Source organism: Apteryx rowi, unplaced genomic scaffold (genome assembly GCF_003343035.1).
Source record: "Apteryx rowi isolate R43461 unplaced genomic scaffold, aptRow1 scaffold_13, whole genome shotgun sequence".
Classification (NCBI taxonomy): Eukaryota; Metazoa; Chordata; class Aves; order Apterygiformes; family Apterygidae; genus Apteryx; species Apteryx rowi.
The window spans coordinates 3988833-4007094 of NW_020447530.1; the positions used below are offsets into that span (position 1 = coordinate 3988833).

The window sequence follows — 18262 nt, forward strand, 5'->3', positions numbered from 1 at the left end:
AAAAATCCCTTGTGCTAAAAAGCAATACGACACAAAAAAAGCAAGAGAGCTGCTGACTTTGTTTTCATTTCCTACGCAAGAATTGGAGAAAAAGTGAGACTCAACTCTGCACATTTTCTGGCCGTACTTTTCAATCTTTTAGTAAACTACTGGTGGAAAAAAAGGTTGCCACTGCTTATGATTAATACGTTTGCAGAGGATTTTAAAACATGTTTTGAATAGAGACAGGCTTGGCAAACATGGTGTTTAGTTACTGTAGCTAAAGCAGGGACTATCCAAGGGTGTAAGGGCTTGCAGATGGTAATACTCTAGTTAATTGGAAACTGGGACAAGGAATTGCTGTATAGCTCCAGCCCCCCAAATCCTGTTTTCTTAGTCATAAGAGCAGGAGATAAATCTTTAAAGGATACAAGTGGTGCAAAGCGTTGCAAGTCCTTTATATAGGTTTGCGGTTTTTTAGGAAACTCGAAGTCACATCGCGACTAGGGAAGTTGATTTCCTGGAGTTGTTCAGCTGGGGTAAGGTATTTATCAAGGATTTGATTTCAGCCCCAAATTCACGATAATATTTCACCCTTTTTTTTTCCAGCGGAAGCCAGGCTTGTCCTGCCAAAGGCCGCTCTGAAGCCAAGACGGTCAGCGAAACGCGGATGAACTAGAAGAACTGACCTTCCGAAAAACGTTAATGTGTTTACCCTTCAATTTACGCTTTTGTTACCGTCGGTCGGGATTCTGTTTGTTTTAAGAGAGACTCCTTGTCTGTACACAGAAGACAGATGGCACTGGCAGCATCTACTCGGAATTACTGTAAATGATCCTTGCGGCGCTTTATTTCTATTTGCCGTGGAAGCGTGTGAAAACGCGGCTCTCCCCCCGCTCTCGCTGAGAACGGCTGGCATTGCGGGGGCCTGCCAGGAACAACAGTCTGCGGAGACGCACGGAGCTCTCCATATGGAAAGCACGGCTCGAGCAAAAACTGGTCCAAAGCAGGGTGGTTTTTTTTTTCAGCTGGGTCTGCAGCTGATTTGTTCGTACCTTCCAAGTTTTCTCCAACCCATGCTGGAAGAGCCGCAGCCCCGGCTGAATCCTCACGTTTCTCCAGCTCCAGGCCGCGACGTGGCGCAAGCGGAAATCGGAGCCGCGGGCTCCARCCTCCGCCGAGGTCCTCGCCTTATCTTTTGCAAAGGGCTTTGCTTCAGTGACTGTCATTAGCCTTGCAAGCGTTAGACCGGCGCCGCCAGGACCCAGAGGAACGAGCAGGGAAGGGAAAGCAGGATGCTCTGGGGGCGCTTTGGGTGCTACCTGTTTCTTCTTCAGCCTTCAGCCGTCAGTCATTCTCCTGCAAAACCCACGTCTGGCAAAAATACCTCATCAAACTTAGCGGATTTTATCAAGTGAGTAAAAGCTCACCCGTTTAGAGGCTAGAGGAGCACACACCGCAAACGCACACGTTTCATAGGATGTGTTTCATAGGATGCATTTCAAAAATGCAACCACGAAGGTGGCTTTTAACCTCCAGGACAATTTTTTCCAACCTTTGGACTAAGTGATTTTACTCCCAATAGTATCTTCTTTTCCGTTTGCCTGGAATAGCCCAGTTGYGCCTGGGCTAGGTCTGGCTGAAGACATACCCTTGGCCTCTCTGTCCCAGGTAATCCCCATTTCTTTCCCCTCCATGCACAGCTCACCCTGCCCAGCTCTGCCCATCTATCTCCCAACCAGAAACCTCGAGCAGATCGAGGATGCAATCCTCTTTCTTCATAGACTGAGCCTCCCCCAAAAGGCTTTAAAGAAAAATATTCACTTTGCAGAGCGTAAAATTCAAAATTTAGGCTCTTTTGGGACAGAATCCACCAAGTGAATCACACAGTTGCTGCACGTTTACCCATCAAGGTGTATTGCGGTCTGCCTCGTCCCTAGGGATGGCAAACCGGCCCAGGTCAGAGCGGGGACGGAAACCCATGTCTCTCGGTGTAAAAGAAGGGGCGATTTTGCCGCTTCGCCCCCCACGGGCCGCAGTGTCCCGATGCCCGCCCTTGTCCGAGACGCACAAACCACCCTCCTTGTTCCCACGGCCGCGAAGAAGCAAGATGTGGTTTGGGGACCCGAAGGGACGGTGAGCACAGCAACACCCTGCAACGCTGACAATATAAAGGAGAGTTTCACCGACGACACCTGGGCATTCAGAATATGTACGACCCACCCAAATTTTAAAATTATGGGAAATCACACTAGCTTAGTTTTGCTATATAAGCTAGAAACCAGTTTAATAAACTAGTGGTAAACTAGTACCGAGTTTTAATATATAAAAAAGTTAGTTAATTTTCTGAAGAAGCTCTCTTAACTTTCATTTTCCGACCCAATTCCTGGCTCCCTTAGAAGGCCAGAAAACTGGTTAGCTATTTAAGCCTAAAAACTCTGTAATTTTACTTGAAGCATGGACAGTGTTTAGGGGAAATCCTCCCTTTAATGTTGATCCAGTTACCCTAAATTAGGAAATGTGTTTTGAAGTGGAATATTTCTGCACTGGATCACCACTGTCTCGAACCAGTGACTCATAAAAAATCACAGCCCTAACACATCGACATGACGATTCTTAGGAAAATGAGACCTCCAAACCCATTTCTCTCTCACTGTAGACTTAAAACTACACTGAATTCTGGAATACAACTACATCCAATTCATGGAATTGAACTCTGTGGATCACGTTTCACGGCTCAAGTTCACACAGTCAGGTATCAACGGACTTGTCTTTACCACAAATTGCTTCAAGGTAAARTTTTGCAGCACAGACTAAAGGCAAAAATAATCCAGCTCTTGCAGGCCCAGGAGAAAAGACTGCAGTTGGGCTGGACGCCGTACGGTATGTGACCACGGAGCAGGCTGGCATCCCCTTAACACAGTTCACTAGCTTCGTATACCCCGCGTGCATTCAGAACATTTTATTATGGATTCTTCAGTTGGCCAATTATTTAAATATTTGTCTGGGTAAAAGCCAAGTTCTCCGCTTGCTTCCCCAGGCCAAGCAGCTGCGCCAGGACATCCCCAGAGGCCTCCTGAGATGCCCAACAAGCGCTGAGGGTGCTAGACCAAACCGGAGCTGACCCCAGCACGCCCAAGGGTGGCACCAGGGAAGAGACGCAGCAGCGGTGGGAAAACGGGGCGACCCAAAACAAGACGCAGCTTCCCCACCGCTCCCATCTGGGGTTCCCGGCCCCGACGCTCTACGTGAAAGCGCTCCCGAATTCCATGCAGGAAAGCAAAGCGCGCAGTGGATTTCCGGCAGAAATCACGTGGAATGAGCAGGGAGGGACCCGGGGGGAGGAAGAGGAGGCAGACAGCTGCGACGGAGCCGAGCTTATTACCAGCCTAATAAAAAAAGCCCATCGGAAAGGCAGAAGCAGTCAACAAATGCTGCGCATTTTGACGGTTTTTCCACAAATGAGACGAAATCCCCAAACTCCAGTTATCCGGATGCCTTTTAGAGCACAGGCAGCACTTCAAGCCTGTTCCCTAAAGCTCCTGAACTGCAGTTGGAGTCAAACTAAACTCATTAGATTAAGCACTACAAACAAGAGAATAAATCCACTTATATCCTCTGCCTCAGACCATAAAGAGCCATCRGAGGGAGAATAATCTCAAGAAATGCAGCAGTATCAGGTTTGCCAGCACCTCCTGATGTCTTCAGGACGCAAGTCTATTTAAAGGGTCTCCGTCAACAGAAGAGTAAGGATGAAAAAATTCACTGACTCACTCGGTTACATATAACCCGACGTTACTTGACGGGCAGAATACGGACTGGGGAAGCGGGGGAGCAGAAAGGGGAATATTTTCCTTCCATTTCCGTTACTCTGCAATTAAGTCTCGTTACTTCTCTCGCGCTTGGTTTCGGGTGGTTGTCCGGATCCGACGCAACAGCTGCAGACGACCATAGGAAAGCAATAAAAGAGGAAAACAGTAAAATGCAGAAGTTGGCAGGAGCACGCTTGTGCCTCCCAATCTAAAAAGCCGAGTACATTTCAATTTGGCAGACTCTCTGAATGGTAAGATTTCCTTCCACACCCATCCCCTAGACATATTTAGAAACAGCCGCGCTGCCGCCAATTCCCCTCTCCTCTCGGTAGCAGAAGTCAGCCAGCCCTGCCCCGGTCCTCCGTCGGGTCCGTCCCTACGGTGGCGCGCGCGCTCCCTCCCAAACGCCCCGTCCCCAAGCGCTCTTCGCGGYGCTCCTGAGCGCCCAAGGACCATCGCGAGATGGATCCATCAGGTCTCCGACGCTTCAGGAGAAACGCGGCTCTGTCCGAGGTTGAGACGCGAGATTAAAGGCCTTCTTCTAGGGAGGAGGCATCTAGAGGAGCATTCATAGCTCCCCATGGTGAGAGGCAGCCGGACCGACAGCGCGAGCGACCACCGCGTGTGGCGGAGCGCGGTTACGGTCAGCGCTGCCCCCCCAGTTTGCGATGGGGTTGACGTTCATTTCCGCGGAACGACAACAGAGAGGAGCAACTCCGGATGCCTCTGCCTCCCAAAAAGCAACTGGGAAACCCCAAAGCCAGGACACGAGGCTGCTCGCGGAAGGGCTTCGGAGTAGGAGCCGCCCTCTAGCAGACTGTCTAGGACTAGTCAGCGGCTTCCGCAGGTCTTTAAAAAAGGCGCGGACCAAGCCAGGGTTGGGAGGCACCGAAGCGACGAGAACGCGCCGGAGAGGCAYGACGAGAGGTTGCAGCAAGCGCGCTGCACACCCGCTGCCCCGGCACGGCACCGCCTCTCCGGCACGGCACCGCTCCGAGTCGGAAGGGACAGCTTTTCCGGGTATAAATTCAGCTAAAACCGGCTGTCCGCGGGCTACGACCCTGCGTGCTAGCGAACGCGGGCAAAGCCCTGGGAACACCGCGCGCATCCGCTGCTAGGAGTACCAAAGGGTTTCGGTTTTGTGAAAACAGCAGCTTTTTATAGAACTCTTTTGGCAGCTGAGGGCGTGGAAATATTACAAATACTTCAGAAGTCAGAGGACATTCTGTACTGGAGGAGAGACCAGTTATTTAAAAAAAAAAAAAGGTAGGTAGGTCATATTCGGCGTCCAGACTGCTCGACGGTGTCGCTTTGCTCCAGCCCGGCTTGCATCACCGAGCTCCCAAATGCCAGCGTCGCCCAGTATCGGGTTGCGTTTCATGGCTGGAGGCAGCAGCAAACTAGCTTAGCTGTCGCCTTTCCATTAGTCACATAGTCCAGGGTAGCGTGTTATTTTAGGGCAGGGAGAGGCGAGGGGACGGGGAAAGGAGCGTGTCAYGCTTGTGTGACTCACTCGCCGCTCGCCGCATTTGCCAGGGGCTCGCTGCAGCCCTTCCCTCCTTCCTCTGCCTCCAGAAGGTCCCCGGGACYGTCTTCTCCCCGTGGAAGAGGGCTCCCCATTTCCCAGCATCATCCCTCCTCCTCACATCCAGGGTGCAACGTTCCCGGAGGGCTGGGGACCGGTCCGAGGTGGGATGGGGGCACAGCCACTGTTGCTGTTGCTCCGCACAAGATGCTCCATGGACTTTATTTTCCAAAACAGGTGATTAATTCACATTAAGCCCTAGGAGGATCAGGAGGAAGGAACCGGGTAAGATGCCTTAGGAGCCTYGTGTCTCACTTTGGGAAAAAGACCTGTCGGGAATTTCAAGTCTTGCAGACCCTCAAGAGGGAAAAGGGAAGGAAGAAGAATGTTTTTAGGAGAGCAATRCAAAGCATCCGTTCCCCCCAGAAAGAGAGACATGCTTCTAGCTCAGACAGCGCATCCTCCTCCCAGCATTCACAATTTCCACCAATGCTAGTGCAAATCTCCGTATTCTTCTGCTCAGGCTGAAGGAATCTTCACAGCTGGAAGAATACATGACGGATGCAGGTTTTCACTCTGTTAGAACAATTTTCCCTTATCCCATGGCTCTCCAAGACATATGCTACTTTGCTGCTAGCAGAAGCCAGGCTCCGAAGCAGCATTGCTCAGGGCAGGAAATGCAGAGGCATGGGAAAAAACCTTCACGCTTGCAGCTCACTGTTTGCTTTTCCTCTTTCACATGCCCACACAGCAGCAGCGTATCCTCCCTTGAATCTATTACTGCTCCCAGGATACATGGAAAAAAAAACTACAGACAGCAGCAGCAGCAATGGGAGTCTGCAAGGAAGCAACTTAAGGGCATGAGAAGATGCAAGGCTTCCGCTGCCCCATAATCAAATGAAGCTATTGTGCATGAAAAGAGGATTTTTTCTGTTCATGGTTATGTAGCACGGTCAGTTAGCCGGAGCTCTGAGCATAAGTTGGCTGGGTATTACTTGCTCAGCACCAATTCCAGATTCAATTCTGTGCAATACAGCCACAGCTCATATGTCCAATAATCTCACTATCCAAGGGAGATATTCCCACCCAAACTAATAAGAAGTGTGGATTTGCAGCCATCTTAAATTGCGTTTGCATATTTTATGGGCTGTTTGCTGAGTAGAAAAGTCTTCCAAGCAGGATCATGACAAGAGTGGGACACATGGSAGATCTGTAAGGAGCCTACAGATCCCTACAGCTCCCCATCCCACTCTTCCCTGCACTACTGCGTACAGTGGTTGAATCGCCGGCAGTCTCTGCGTCAGGCAGAGAACATCAGAAATCCTAACCAGCAGCGTGCTATTCTGACGGACAGTGCCACAGGGAGGAAAAAGAAAAAAAAAAAGTGAAGTTTTACTTTCTCTTTCTCCGGTCTTCAATTGAAGATCAAAGTTTGCCAGCCAGCTGCTCCGTGGGCACGCTTCCAAAACGAACCTTGGGCAACAGGAGCCAGAGGCAAACGCAGAACCTTTTATCCCACGTCGTCTTGACCCTGCGGCAACACAGTCCCGTTTTAGGGCTCCACGGGGAAAAACGGGACAGGGCGGTATTGCCGAGACACTGTGGCAGTCCTAGCCCTCGCAGCCATCATGCAGCCTTCGCCACTGGATGGAGGAGGACTGCCCAGGCCCATCCACCGGCCTGGTTGTCTTCTCCTGCCCTGTCCTGCAGCGCTTGCTCCATCTGCCTTCTGCTCTCTCGTGTGTCCTGTCGCAGTGGCCTCTCTCTGCTCTACTCCCGCTGCAGATGCAATAAATCTGTGCCGCTAGCTCTTTGGACCGGTCGCTGCGGGAATTGAGGGGCTGCAGTCTGCCGCTGGGGAAGAAGATCACTTTTTCCGGCTTCACACGACCTCCAGAACTGAGGGATGTGTGAGCTGCCAGCAAGGCAGCCCGACTTCCCACATCCATCTCTGGGCTGGCCCCAGGAGAGCCCTAACCCAGCCAGTGACAGCACCTACATTCGGAAGTATTTTACCTGGCACAGGAGCAGAAACTAGGTGCTTCTTTAAAAAGAAATCAAATATTGCAACAGTGACGGGTCTGATTCAGCTGTACTCTGGGAGATGACAGTGTTAGCTACAGCACTATCAGGGATGGAAGCCAAGCTCCAATTACAGTAACGCCATCATTTTAATTAAGAGAGATTCGAAAGTCACCGTGCATTTATGGTACAACTGCAGTAGCCCACAGGTACCTAGTTGTAAGGGCCATAGTAGGAAACAGACTCCTGCAGAGCAGAACCGGCTGCTCCTGCTTTATTACATTCACYGCGTGGCAGCGACATACGTTGCTCCGTCAGATCCCAACCCACGGCGACATGACCCTGTTCGTATTAGCGTAATTGTGCTGTCGGCCACGATGGTGGTGCATCACGGAAAACCCGGCTCAGCAGTCCAAAAGGGACGTAATACAAGAGCAGCAGAACTGCCCTCTTGCAGCCGTGCAGGCCCATCAGAAGACACAGACTTGCGATTTTCTTCCTACAAGATTTTATATAGTTTAAATAGCATTTGCCATTTGCTATTGCTTTAACATGAATTCCTGTTTTGCAGTAAATTCAATCCAAGATATAAATACAGTTTCAAGCACTGCGCCTTATCACATTTGCTTAGGGAAAGACCATGTCACGCTGGGCAGAAGCCTCAGTATAGGCTGAAACCTGCAGGACAGGACATCACAGCAGCACAGTAAGGTTTCTAAAAGCTGTTGTTAATCACTAGCCTTTTTAATTGGAGTGAAAAACGTCCACAGTCAGCTCCCAGCCCTTCTTTAGGCTGCCTAAGATGACCACCTTGGAGACAGCAGCCTTCTTTCTTCCCCACCGCTCCCCGATTTTATAGTTTTAAGAAACAGAAATTGCAGAACCAAAACTGCTCCAAAACCTCCATCTGGTGCCATGGCATCAGATTTACCACACCTTGACAGAAGAAACATCTTTCCCCGGGACACCCTGCTCAAGAACAGCCCCAACGGAGCATCCTCACGGAACTAAAGCTATTCCACAGTGGGCTTTAATTGCGTGGAGCAACGGGAGAGCACAGTCAGCAGCTACCACCATTTTCAGCCTTCACGAAAGCAGCTTCCCATGGGTTGGAAAAAACCCCACCATTAGTAGCCATTCTCAAACAGTTTGCAAAGAACGATTTTACTAGCACGATACGGAGCCTCCGTGGCAGAGGCAGCAGGAGGACCTGGTGCCTACAGCATCATTCTGCTGCCTGGACCATGCTCCCCACCTTCTTTTCTGGCAGACTACCATAAAACTTCCAACCCTGACAAACGGTGAAGAAAGGGTCCTACAGACCGTCCTCCTCCTCCGCCACAAGACTTACTCTGTCCCACATATGGGACTGGAGATTATGTTGCACGGGAGGGAGGGAAGGGAAAAATAGTTTCTAACTGTGTGATTATATACCATGCCATAAGGCATTTGCACAATGGAGGCAAAGGCTGTATGAGCAATCTTCTAGGAATTCCCAAGCTTTTTGGTGGGTAACTCTGAAGCTTGATAGATCCTACAAGTTAGAGAGAATATGAAAAAAAGGACACAACCCCAAATAATTTACCCACGTGTGATCCTGCTTGCATATAAAGTATTTCACAAACGTAACCTGCTAGAGTTGCAGCAACACAAGGCATTACTTACAACTACTCATTAGTCATGCCGTATATAAGAATTACTGAAGCGTGTAATTGAATGCTCTGGGGGCAAGGACAGCAAACAGTTATAGCCAAAACATAAAGCAGTCCAAAACCACAGTTCTGTCTCCTGGACGTTGGTTCAGATGACGCTGGACCGTCATTGCCTTGACTCCTTAAAGCAGGAGAGAAAACGAGCTACACTGTCAGAGCAGGGGCATTACCTCTTTCTCCTTTTACCCTGAAAAATCTGCTCAGTTTACCCTGGGGAGGCAATCAGCAAACTCATCGCAGCGTAGGAGTGCTCCCTGCGGCCAACCTGTGCGCACATGCCGCAGGAGGGCAGGAAGCAGGTAATGGAGACAAATGTCACGTTTGAAAGGGGCAGCATTAACACTAACCTGGGAGCAAAAACCAAAAAAAACCCAGGAAAACCACCAGGTTGGGAAAATCTTGTGCCACAGCCTGCAAGAGTCCAGGAGAGCAGCTTTCCTCAGGCTGGAGGAAAAGGAAACCGCAAGCGCCTTGGGCTGTCGCAGGGAGCTGGGATGACCTCAGCCACCCCACGGCACTATCCACAGGTTTTGGCAAGCCCCAGAGGGCCCTCGGGGCGCACGCGGATAAACTCGGAGCCTTGCAGGAATGAAATGCCCCGCACGAACGAGTGCAGCACGATATCCCCGGGCTGGTTTTGCAYGACAAAAGCCAACGGCCCCCTCTCGCCAGGGAAGCGTGTGGTCTCCGGGACCAGGAGGGAGTTCTGCAAGATCGGATTGTGCCTCCGTAAGCACTTCTGTCCTTCGTGGGGGTCTGGCACTCAGCACGCGGATCCTGAGTTTAAGGACGTATCCAAACCACAGCCCAGCAGCAAGGTCACATAAACAGGAAGAACGGACAGTCAGTGACCGGGATTTTTGCACGCAGTGGTTTCATGTCTGCCCCAAATAGGTCTCACGTGGAAGAAGCCTGCGTTGAAGCCTGTACGAGGCAGACACGGAGGGAAGAGCTGGTAGCATTCGGCTGCCAGCAGCACTCAAATCCTTGCAAGTTTTCATGAAGCAAAACAAGGTCTGGCAGCCCCACTCCCTCGCAAAGGTGTTCAAGTATCTCCATGGACCTGGGAACAGCTTCCCACCGGGCTTGGCGAGAGGACGGATCAGCTAGCTTCAACCTCGCATCTTCATCCGAAATTCTCACCACCCCCTTCTCCCTCAAGCCAATGCTGAACGTGGTCATTCCCCCCTAGATCTGCTGAACATCTGGCTTCCAGTAAACACAAAGACAAGAGCTAAACAACATTTAATCACTGTATTCAGCCCTGTAGTTTCCATCCATCATTAACAGCTCAGGCTCGTAAGAGTCACTGAGGGGTGAATGGCATTTCCACCGAAACCCTGCTTTCACTCCGTCACCATAATCAGGGACGTTTATTCCAATACTTCAGATGTCAGGGGAGAAAAACCAGAAACACCCTTAACAGATGTGTCACTTCTGCCTCCTGCAAAGAGTTCTTATCACAGTGGAGTTAGTTATCCAGATGAACAGATTTTTCCCATTTCATCTCTTTAAATATCAGCATCATTTTGCCAGTTTGTTCATAAATATACCGAAAGCCCTAGAGTTAAATAAATAACTGTTTTAGGCCCATTTAAGGTTCTGAACGTCCTGCACCATCAGTGAAAGATCTCCTGTTATGTGATTAACTCTGTCAGAATTTCCTGATGTGACTCACTGCCATAAAGATTCATTAGCAACCAAGCAGGCGCTCATGCCTTCTCTGCCTAGCAAGGTATTAAAAATCGTAATGGACGGCAGGGGAGAAGGGGGAAGCAAAAACCTCCCCTGAAATAACCCTGGCTAGACCTTTTCTATTTTAAGTAGAAATCTTCCAATATTTTCCTCCCCAAAAAAAAGAAAAAAAGAAAAAGAAGAAAACCAGCAAAGTAAGAATCTTATGGAGGTCCTTAACCAGCTATATACACAAAGTTAACCACAGACGTATTGGAGGCCATGTCGTAACAGTTCCCTTATAGCCGAGCACTTCCTGCCTAATGAAATAAATGGGTCAGCCAAGAGTAACCGTATCTGCTTTTGGAGAGCAGAAATAGTTCTACTACGACAAAGCTCAAATTGCAGGCTCCGGGTAGGAAGAASAGCGCTCTGATGGCCATTTCCTTTTGGAACCGCGGCCGCCCTTGAGCGAAGGAAAACAGGGCTGCCCTCGACTAGGCGGGAGGAACCGGGAAGCGGCGACCGCAGGACACAGGTACGGAGCCCGTGCCGAGCATCCATAAATAGCCACTTCTTGTACTTAGTTCTTCTGAGYAGAATTATCAGAATCTACGTCCCAGATTTAGGGGGGGGTGAGAAAGCAGCATGGGCTTCTGGGACAAGAGTTTGTGAAGATCAGTTAAAGAAAAAAAAAAAAAGAGAGAAAAAAAGAGAAAAGGCACAAAACCAGCGCCCCAGGACAAGCCCTGCGTATCCGGTAGTGAACGATCCACCCTCTCTTCTGGGGCTTTTTCTTAACAAGAGAAAGCAGTGTAAAGAGGAGTTGGGGAGGAAAGAGAGAATCAGTCATTTCCCTCCACCAGACAGTTTTATAGTGAAGTATCATCACTTAATCTCTAATGATTCCCACTAGAAAAGAACCCATGAATCTGGCAGATATCCTATTTCAGGGTTGGTTTTTCATCTAGCACATAAATTTGCAGAAAAATTATGACCCAACACCAATAACTTCAACATAAAGCAGGGCTGCTACTGCCTTATCTAGCACAAACCTGAGAATGGTCTTGCTATGAAAAAGCATTAATTACAGAAAACATATTTCTTAATCAGCTCTGTCTGTGGTACGTCAGGTACTGTTAGGTAAGTATTTACACATACAAGACTACATTTGAAAAGCAAAAAGAGCGAACACCCAGGTGGCTCGATTCCCAGGTGTCCATCAGATGTTCAGTACTCGAAGCTGGGTAATACCAGCAACTTAACAGTTTCTTAGAAAAGTATGCAAGCTAAGACAGATCGACCAGTGACCTTTCAACCTGTGTGGTGCGTTCGGTAATCTCCAAAACTAGCTGGCACCAATCTGGCTGGAATTCAGAGGAAAGCCGTTTTAGGCATCGTGTACTTACTGAAAGTTTTGCAGATGTCAGAAACTGCTTTGAAGACTCTGTCAGAGAAGTTGACTTTCACCTTCACGTACTTCATGTTTGGAAGCTGAAGACGAAGCAGCTTGTGTTGAGGTGTGAACTGGAGCTTGGCATCCGCCTGTATACCGTATTTGTCCAACGTCCAGTGAGTTTTAAGGAGCCAAGTTTTCTTCTTTTCCCACCATAGCGCATGATCTGACCAGTCTTTCTTGACATCTAGAACAAAGAGGCCATTTTAAAAGTTAAAGAGTGGGACCAGAATTAAGCTTCAAAGGACATAAAAGTAGAAGTTTAAATGTGTTAATTGATAAGTGACTATCGACCTAGAATGCAGTCAGCCAGTTTCAGATACAAATAATGGCTTATATTCAATCGCATCTAGAAGCCACCTCGGAGATAAGTGCCCCATTTTGCTAAGTGCTGTACAAACAGAGCGGAAAAATAGTCGCTGCCCAAAAGAGCTTTCAGTCTAAATCGTTTCAGCCCTATTTACTGCAACCATTGCTTTTCAAGTCGGTTGGCACTGCCTCATTGCTCCCTTAGACGCCTGCGGTCTCTGATCCTGGGCTCGCATTGCGAGCGCCTCGGAACAAAGGAGGCTCTTTCTGCTACCTGTTCACGCTGAGTTTRGCACCACGGGGTCCGGATCAGTGAATGGGTTCCCTACACGCTCCCACACTATTCATTCAGAAACCCTCCGGACAGGAGAAAGAAGAGGAAGAAAAACAAGAGGAATAATGATGAGAAATGACTCGTCCACGGATCGCTTAGCCGGGCAGCAGCGAGGCTGGGACTGGATCCCAAGGGGCTCGTTAACAACCAATACCTTATCCCAGAGGGATTCTGTACAGCTTTTCAGGCTTACTATCCGCTCTTGTTTTTCCACATCCCCACAACGATGCAGGATCTCTGTACTACCCAGAGGTGAATCCAGTCCCCTGCCTTGCAAGAACAACAAAATAAAGACACTGTGTTTTCTCCAGGTCTTTCAGTTCCCACTAGCAAAACTGGAAATTTTCCAAATGAGACTAAAAGTTACTTCCTGAAATCATCTGGGGAAGGAGAGAGAACAGCAGTATGAAACCTAGCGATCACAAGAAACTCCTCCTAACACTGACGCAACCATGGGCTCTTTGGAAGTCGCATCCAGTTTTAAAAGCGCGGAGGTAACTCCGAAAGACGGCAGCTGTGCRCTATTTTGTCCTTCCCAGCTAACACCTCTCCTTCCCGCTGCTGCAMGCCGCTCTCCCTGTGGTCCTCTGCAACGCCTGCAGAGCATCTTCCAGTCYCACCCGAAACTGCCGGGAAGCTCACTGGTGCAACGTCCCCCACCCTTGCAGGCGTATTTAATGCCGACGGGGAAGAACACACACTACGAATAAAGTTCCTGTTAACGTAACCTACAATTTATTTAGCTGTTAATGAACACAAAGCAGAATGGGAGACTGCAAACGAGCAAACTCTGCTCTCGATGCATTTGCTGYGCAGCCACCTCTTCGCTCCCAGCCTGTCAGCCCCGCTCGGGGAAATCCTCAACCATAGACTTAATGTAGGAAGTGAGGGCTTGCTCATCCCATGAGCCCTCCTGAGAAAACGGCTCTTACGATGCGACAGCCCATTACTTCTCCCCTAAGGAAGACGGGAAGGAGCTCTGCAGGCCTCCCAGGCTGCTCCTGCAGAAGGATGCCTCCTCCCAAGTCTGTGCAGGCAGTCACTCGATGTTGAAGGTGGCCACGTGCAAGGTGCCACCTGAAGAAGCACATCTTCCTATAGGCAAAGGCACATCAGCAGCCCTGCAAACTCCCTATTGACCGATGCCCCATCAACACCCCTGGGAGAAGGAGGCAGAGAAAGGGAAGAAGGGGGGAGGGAATGAGCAGCCCTAAAATTTGATCCAGGCTCTGCCGCTGGATTTTGCAGAGGTGTCTGAAGCCTAAGCTCTCCATCTCCAGAAATACTAGGATGTGTGTCAGCATCAACCGTGACAACACTGCAGACAGCTAGCTGTTACCTCAAATGAAAAACCAAATGTTTCTGCATAAAGTCATCTACGCAAACACATGAGACCCTCAAAAGCTGTATGACAAGTTACAGGGACACTCTTGCACTAGGTATTAGAAATGACATGGTTATCAGTGAATTTGGAGCTCATGGATTTTGTATTAAGATTATTTTAATTTCTGTAATAAGAGAGAAGCTCTAAATGAGCAACGCTCCTCATTCACATACTTGAAAGCAAGGCACTTTTGGGGTTAAAATGTCAGCATTATATCAATTCAGTTTTCAGCTCCAGATCCTCCCGTGATCCTAGATTTCCAAGGGGAGGAATCAGTTTGACCCAAATTAAAACTGTCAGTAGACATCTATTATAATGACTCTTTCCTCCATCCATAAGAGCTGAGTTTCAAACACCAAAATGAACTAGCCAAAAAGCAAGCATCAAACCCAGCAAAATTCAAGAATTAAACCTTAGCAGTCACACGACCAAACAGTTTAAAATACTGAGCAACGCGCTCCAGGATAGTTCTCGGAAAGACCATCCCCACAAGCCCATCTCTGACCTCAGCCGGGAGGAGAACAACGTGGCAAATGAACTTTTTTGGTGCCTATCTCAATATGGTATCTTCATCTCAGGATTACCGAGAAAATTCGACACAATTCAAAGCAGAGGCAGTTTCTTTAAACTTCTCGTAAAATGGCATAACAACGCAGCCAGAAAGTAGAAACGTCAGCTAGACTTTTCAACAACTTTGTACAATCAAATTAAACAAAACCAAATATAGAAAAGCATGCAAACTTGCACAAGCCTTGGCTACTCTTAAAAAAAAGAAACTGAGAAATCATTACAATGGACTTTGGTGACGAAGTCCAACCTCTGCCCTACCGAAAGCTTAACAAGTTGGCACAGAAAGTTTGTTTCTGAACAGACTTTTTTTGAGCATTTTGAAGCGCTAACACTTGCGTAACTTCAACTGAATTGAAGTGGATTTGGGTTTATGCTGCAGRTCAACCTTTTGGGCCATGGCACAAACATGCACGGCGTTGTCTTTGAGAGCAAGTAACACTGAACTGAACAGTAAGATGTTGGCGATGCTAAAGGAAGGCAAAGGCTTGCGACCACCCCCCAGAGCAGTTATATTTGAGAGAGGTATTTTTGGTACCCGTTCAGCAGCTGACCTGCGCGGTTAGTTTAACGCTCACGTATGGACAAGGAACATTCAGTGCTTTGTAAGGCAACAATTAAGAGCCAAGACTTAAAGAGCGATCTTTTAAAGGCGGTTCTGCACACRGTATTTCTGATTCCTGGTTAAATCTGATCAAAGGTTCAGAAACATTCACCAGGGTCCCGATTTGCTGGTTACTGATTTGTTGGGGTTGGAGGTTTACGACATGGGGGAGATTGGACTTTTTTTTTTTTTTTTTTTTGGATCCATCTGTTCACACTTTCTTCTTACTACCGTCAGTACCAAGATTGACCATCTAGCGTTTATTAAAAGCAAACTGAGAACCGGGGTAAGGCTCCAAGCGCTCCAAACATTTGCATTTCAGAGATCACAGACCTTGAATTCAAAAGGTTACCAAAGATCCAAAACCACAGCCACAAATCTCAGCAGACGCGTTAACAGATCCAGAAGCCCTTCCCAACTGTTAAACGCTACTTTCGCGCGGCTGCTCAGCCGTCAGGCGCTATTTCCAGCAATCAAGCGTACGTAGCCTTACGGCAACTGCATTATGCAAAGAACCAGAAGTGGTTAAAGTCAGCAAGGGTTTATTAGCATCTCAAGGAAGGCAAATGGTGCAAGAAACGGTTTGTGGGTTTGTTCGGTGCGGTCAGAGGTGGTAAAACCCACCCATCTCTTGGTGTAAATCAGGCCAATTCCTGGCTATTTCCCAGAGAGCTGCTAAGACTTCAGGCATTCCCGGAGGGAGAAGTTTAAAAAAAATAAATAAAAAAAAATAAAAAACAGGAGGGGGGCATCTTCCCACCATGGTGGTTTTGGAAAAAGGACACCATGGAAGGGTCCCTGGAAATGAACTGCTCACGGCTCGGGGCGGGAGGTGCGGGAAACGGAAGCACAACGTTTCCTTTCCGGCATTAAAAATAATCTCTGGCCCTTGCTTCCTCCGCCTTCCCGGTGGCACCGAGCAGCCCCACATCCGCGAACCGAAACCTCGGAGCAGCCAGACGTGGGTGAGACGGACCCAGGCCTGATTTTTCGGACAGAAAAGAAAGTATTTTTTCATTTGCCTCCCGAGACTGCACCGAGAGGCAGATACACCACAGGAGATGCTGAAGGTTATTTTATATGGCAAAAAAACGCATAGCAAATTTCGGACTTTCTCGCTGTTCACCTTGAAACGCAGACTTGTTCAGACGGTCCTTCGAATGCAGGCGGCATTTTAAATCGCCCAGACAGCTGCAGAGATCTCCATGAGGACAGAACGTGATAAGATAAAGGGTGAAGGACTGGTGTTYTCAACCTTAAATTTCCATAGCTTTCAATCCATGCTGGTGCCTTGCCGCAGCCCATCGTACCAGGTTGTCCATCATCATTAGAACTGTAATTTTTTTAGTCTCAAAGCTACCACTRATTTCATATATAGAATTCATGTGGCAGAAGATAAGTCTTAATTGAGATGCAGTGTTAAGTATATTTTAAATCTCAGATCGCTATTGTGCAGATGGATAGACACACGCAGGTACACAATTACCGTTTAAGCACTTCATAACCAAGCTGAATTTTGGTAAGTGACATAAATGCAAAATAATCAAGGATCATACTCGGATGGGATACTAGCCGGCTTATGAATGTCAGCTTCCAGTTGTTCTAGTAAAAACAAACAACGTACTTCTACCGCAAGAGTCGCATTTTATTGTTCCACTAGCGGCAGGTTTAAAAAAAAAAAATTATTTTGAAAGCAAAACGGGCTTTTGCAGTCAGGGRACAACCAGATTAAGGCAGCTCCATCCACCCCGCTCGCAGCGGGCTCTTTGCCCGGTTGCCTGTTTATCCCAGGAGCCCAGCGCTCCAAACGCTTCGCGCGCCGGTCGGCCCTGTTCTTCCGAGCCTCAGCGAGCAGCAGCGCGCGTTTTAAAAGGCCCTTTTCTGCTCCGCTTCTAAAGAAGATATTTAAATCCCCTTCTACAGCAGCAGCAGCGTTACTTGGCAGACTCTCTGCGAGCTTATGACTTACAAGCGATAGTATACAAGGCTCTGGCGTTACGTAAACAGTGCATTTTCCTTGTTATTTCGGGATATCCCTTATTGCGGATGGGCCATCCTCTCTGTGCACTGCTCAGGGCAGAAGAACCAAGATCTGACCTTCACCTGTGCGGAAAATAAAAACCCCATTTTTTTTTCCCGCCCCGGAGCTTACCGCCCGGCACCCAGTTAAGCTCCGCTACGCTGATATTTCGATTTGGCTAACAGGAAACTGCAGCAGCTGCAGTCTCCACCTCCGGGAAACGTTTCCGCGTGCGAAGCCCAGATCCCGTGTCTCTGAACGGCCCGGTTAAACCCGCCGTACGGCAGGGGGTCTGCGAACGTCTTCATCGCCGTAACGTTTGAAGGAAATTATTAAAGAAAAGGTCCTACCGATGCCTGAGCAAGCATGCAGATAACTTCGGCAAGGCTGTTTTGCACGCTGCCAGGTTTGTCTGATTTTTAAGGATGCGAGATGGAAAAAGAGACCTGTAGCCAAACCCGTTTTCCTTTCAATATTCCCCACGTCGCACTCTCAAGCTTGCAAAGACGCTTAGGAGGGGTGGTGGCTGCGGGCAAAGCAGAGGCTTCCTTTTAGCTTTTTAATTGTACAAGATGATTTTTAGAGCAATGGATTCAACTCTTCAATCCTCCCAGAAGAGCAATGTAAGAGGGCCATCATCCTCCAGCAAAAACACACAACAAAAGCAAACCCCATCTATCGCACTATTTATTTTTCCATAGAAGCGGAACACAACACCCCTCCCYGGTTCTGACTTTTCCCCGGTGGCAAATACGTACCAGGTGCGCCCTGGACAGAAGATTATTCCTAGTCCAGTCACACTGCGGTTGAGAAAACAAATTCCTTTATACTCCCCATACAATAGCTCAAAAAGATCCATGTATA

The 18262-nt window shown here is 48.5% G+C and overlaps 1 protein-coding gene across 2 annotated transcripts in view; it reads right to left on the reverse strand.

Annotated features, from left to right (window-relative positions):
• Positions 1-18262, reverse strand: part of FERMT2 (fermitin family member 2) — a 60851-nt gene that overhangs the window by 26293 nt on the left and 16296 nt on the right. For both annotated transcript variants that reach the window (XM_026056136.1, XM_026056137.1), the window contains exon 2: positions 12134-12367. In XM_026056136.1, coding sequence (XP_025911921.1) covers positions 12134-12367 — 234 coding nt within the window. The remainder of the gene's footprint in view (positions 1-12133; positions 12368-18262) is intronic.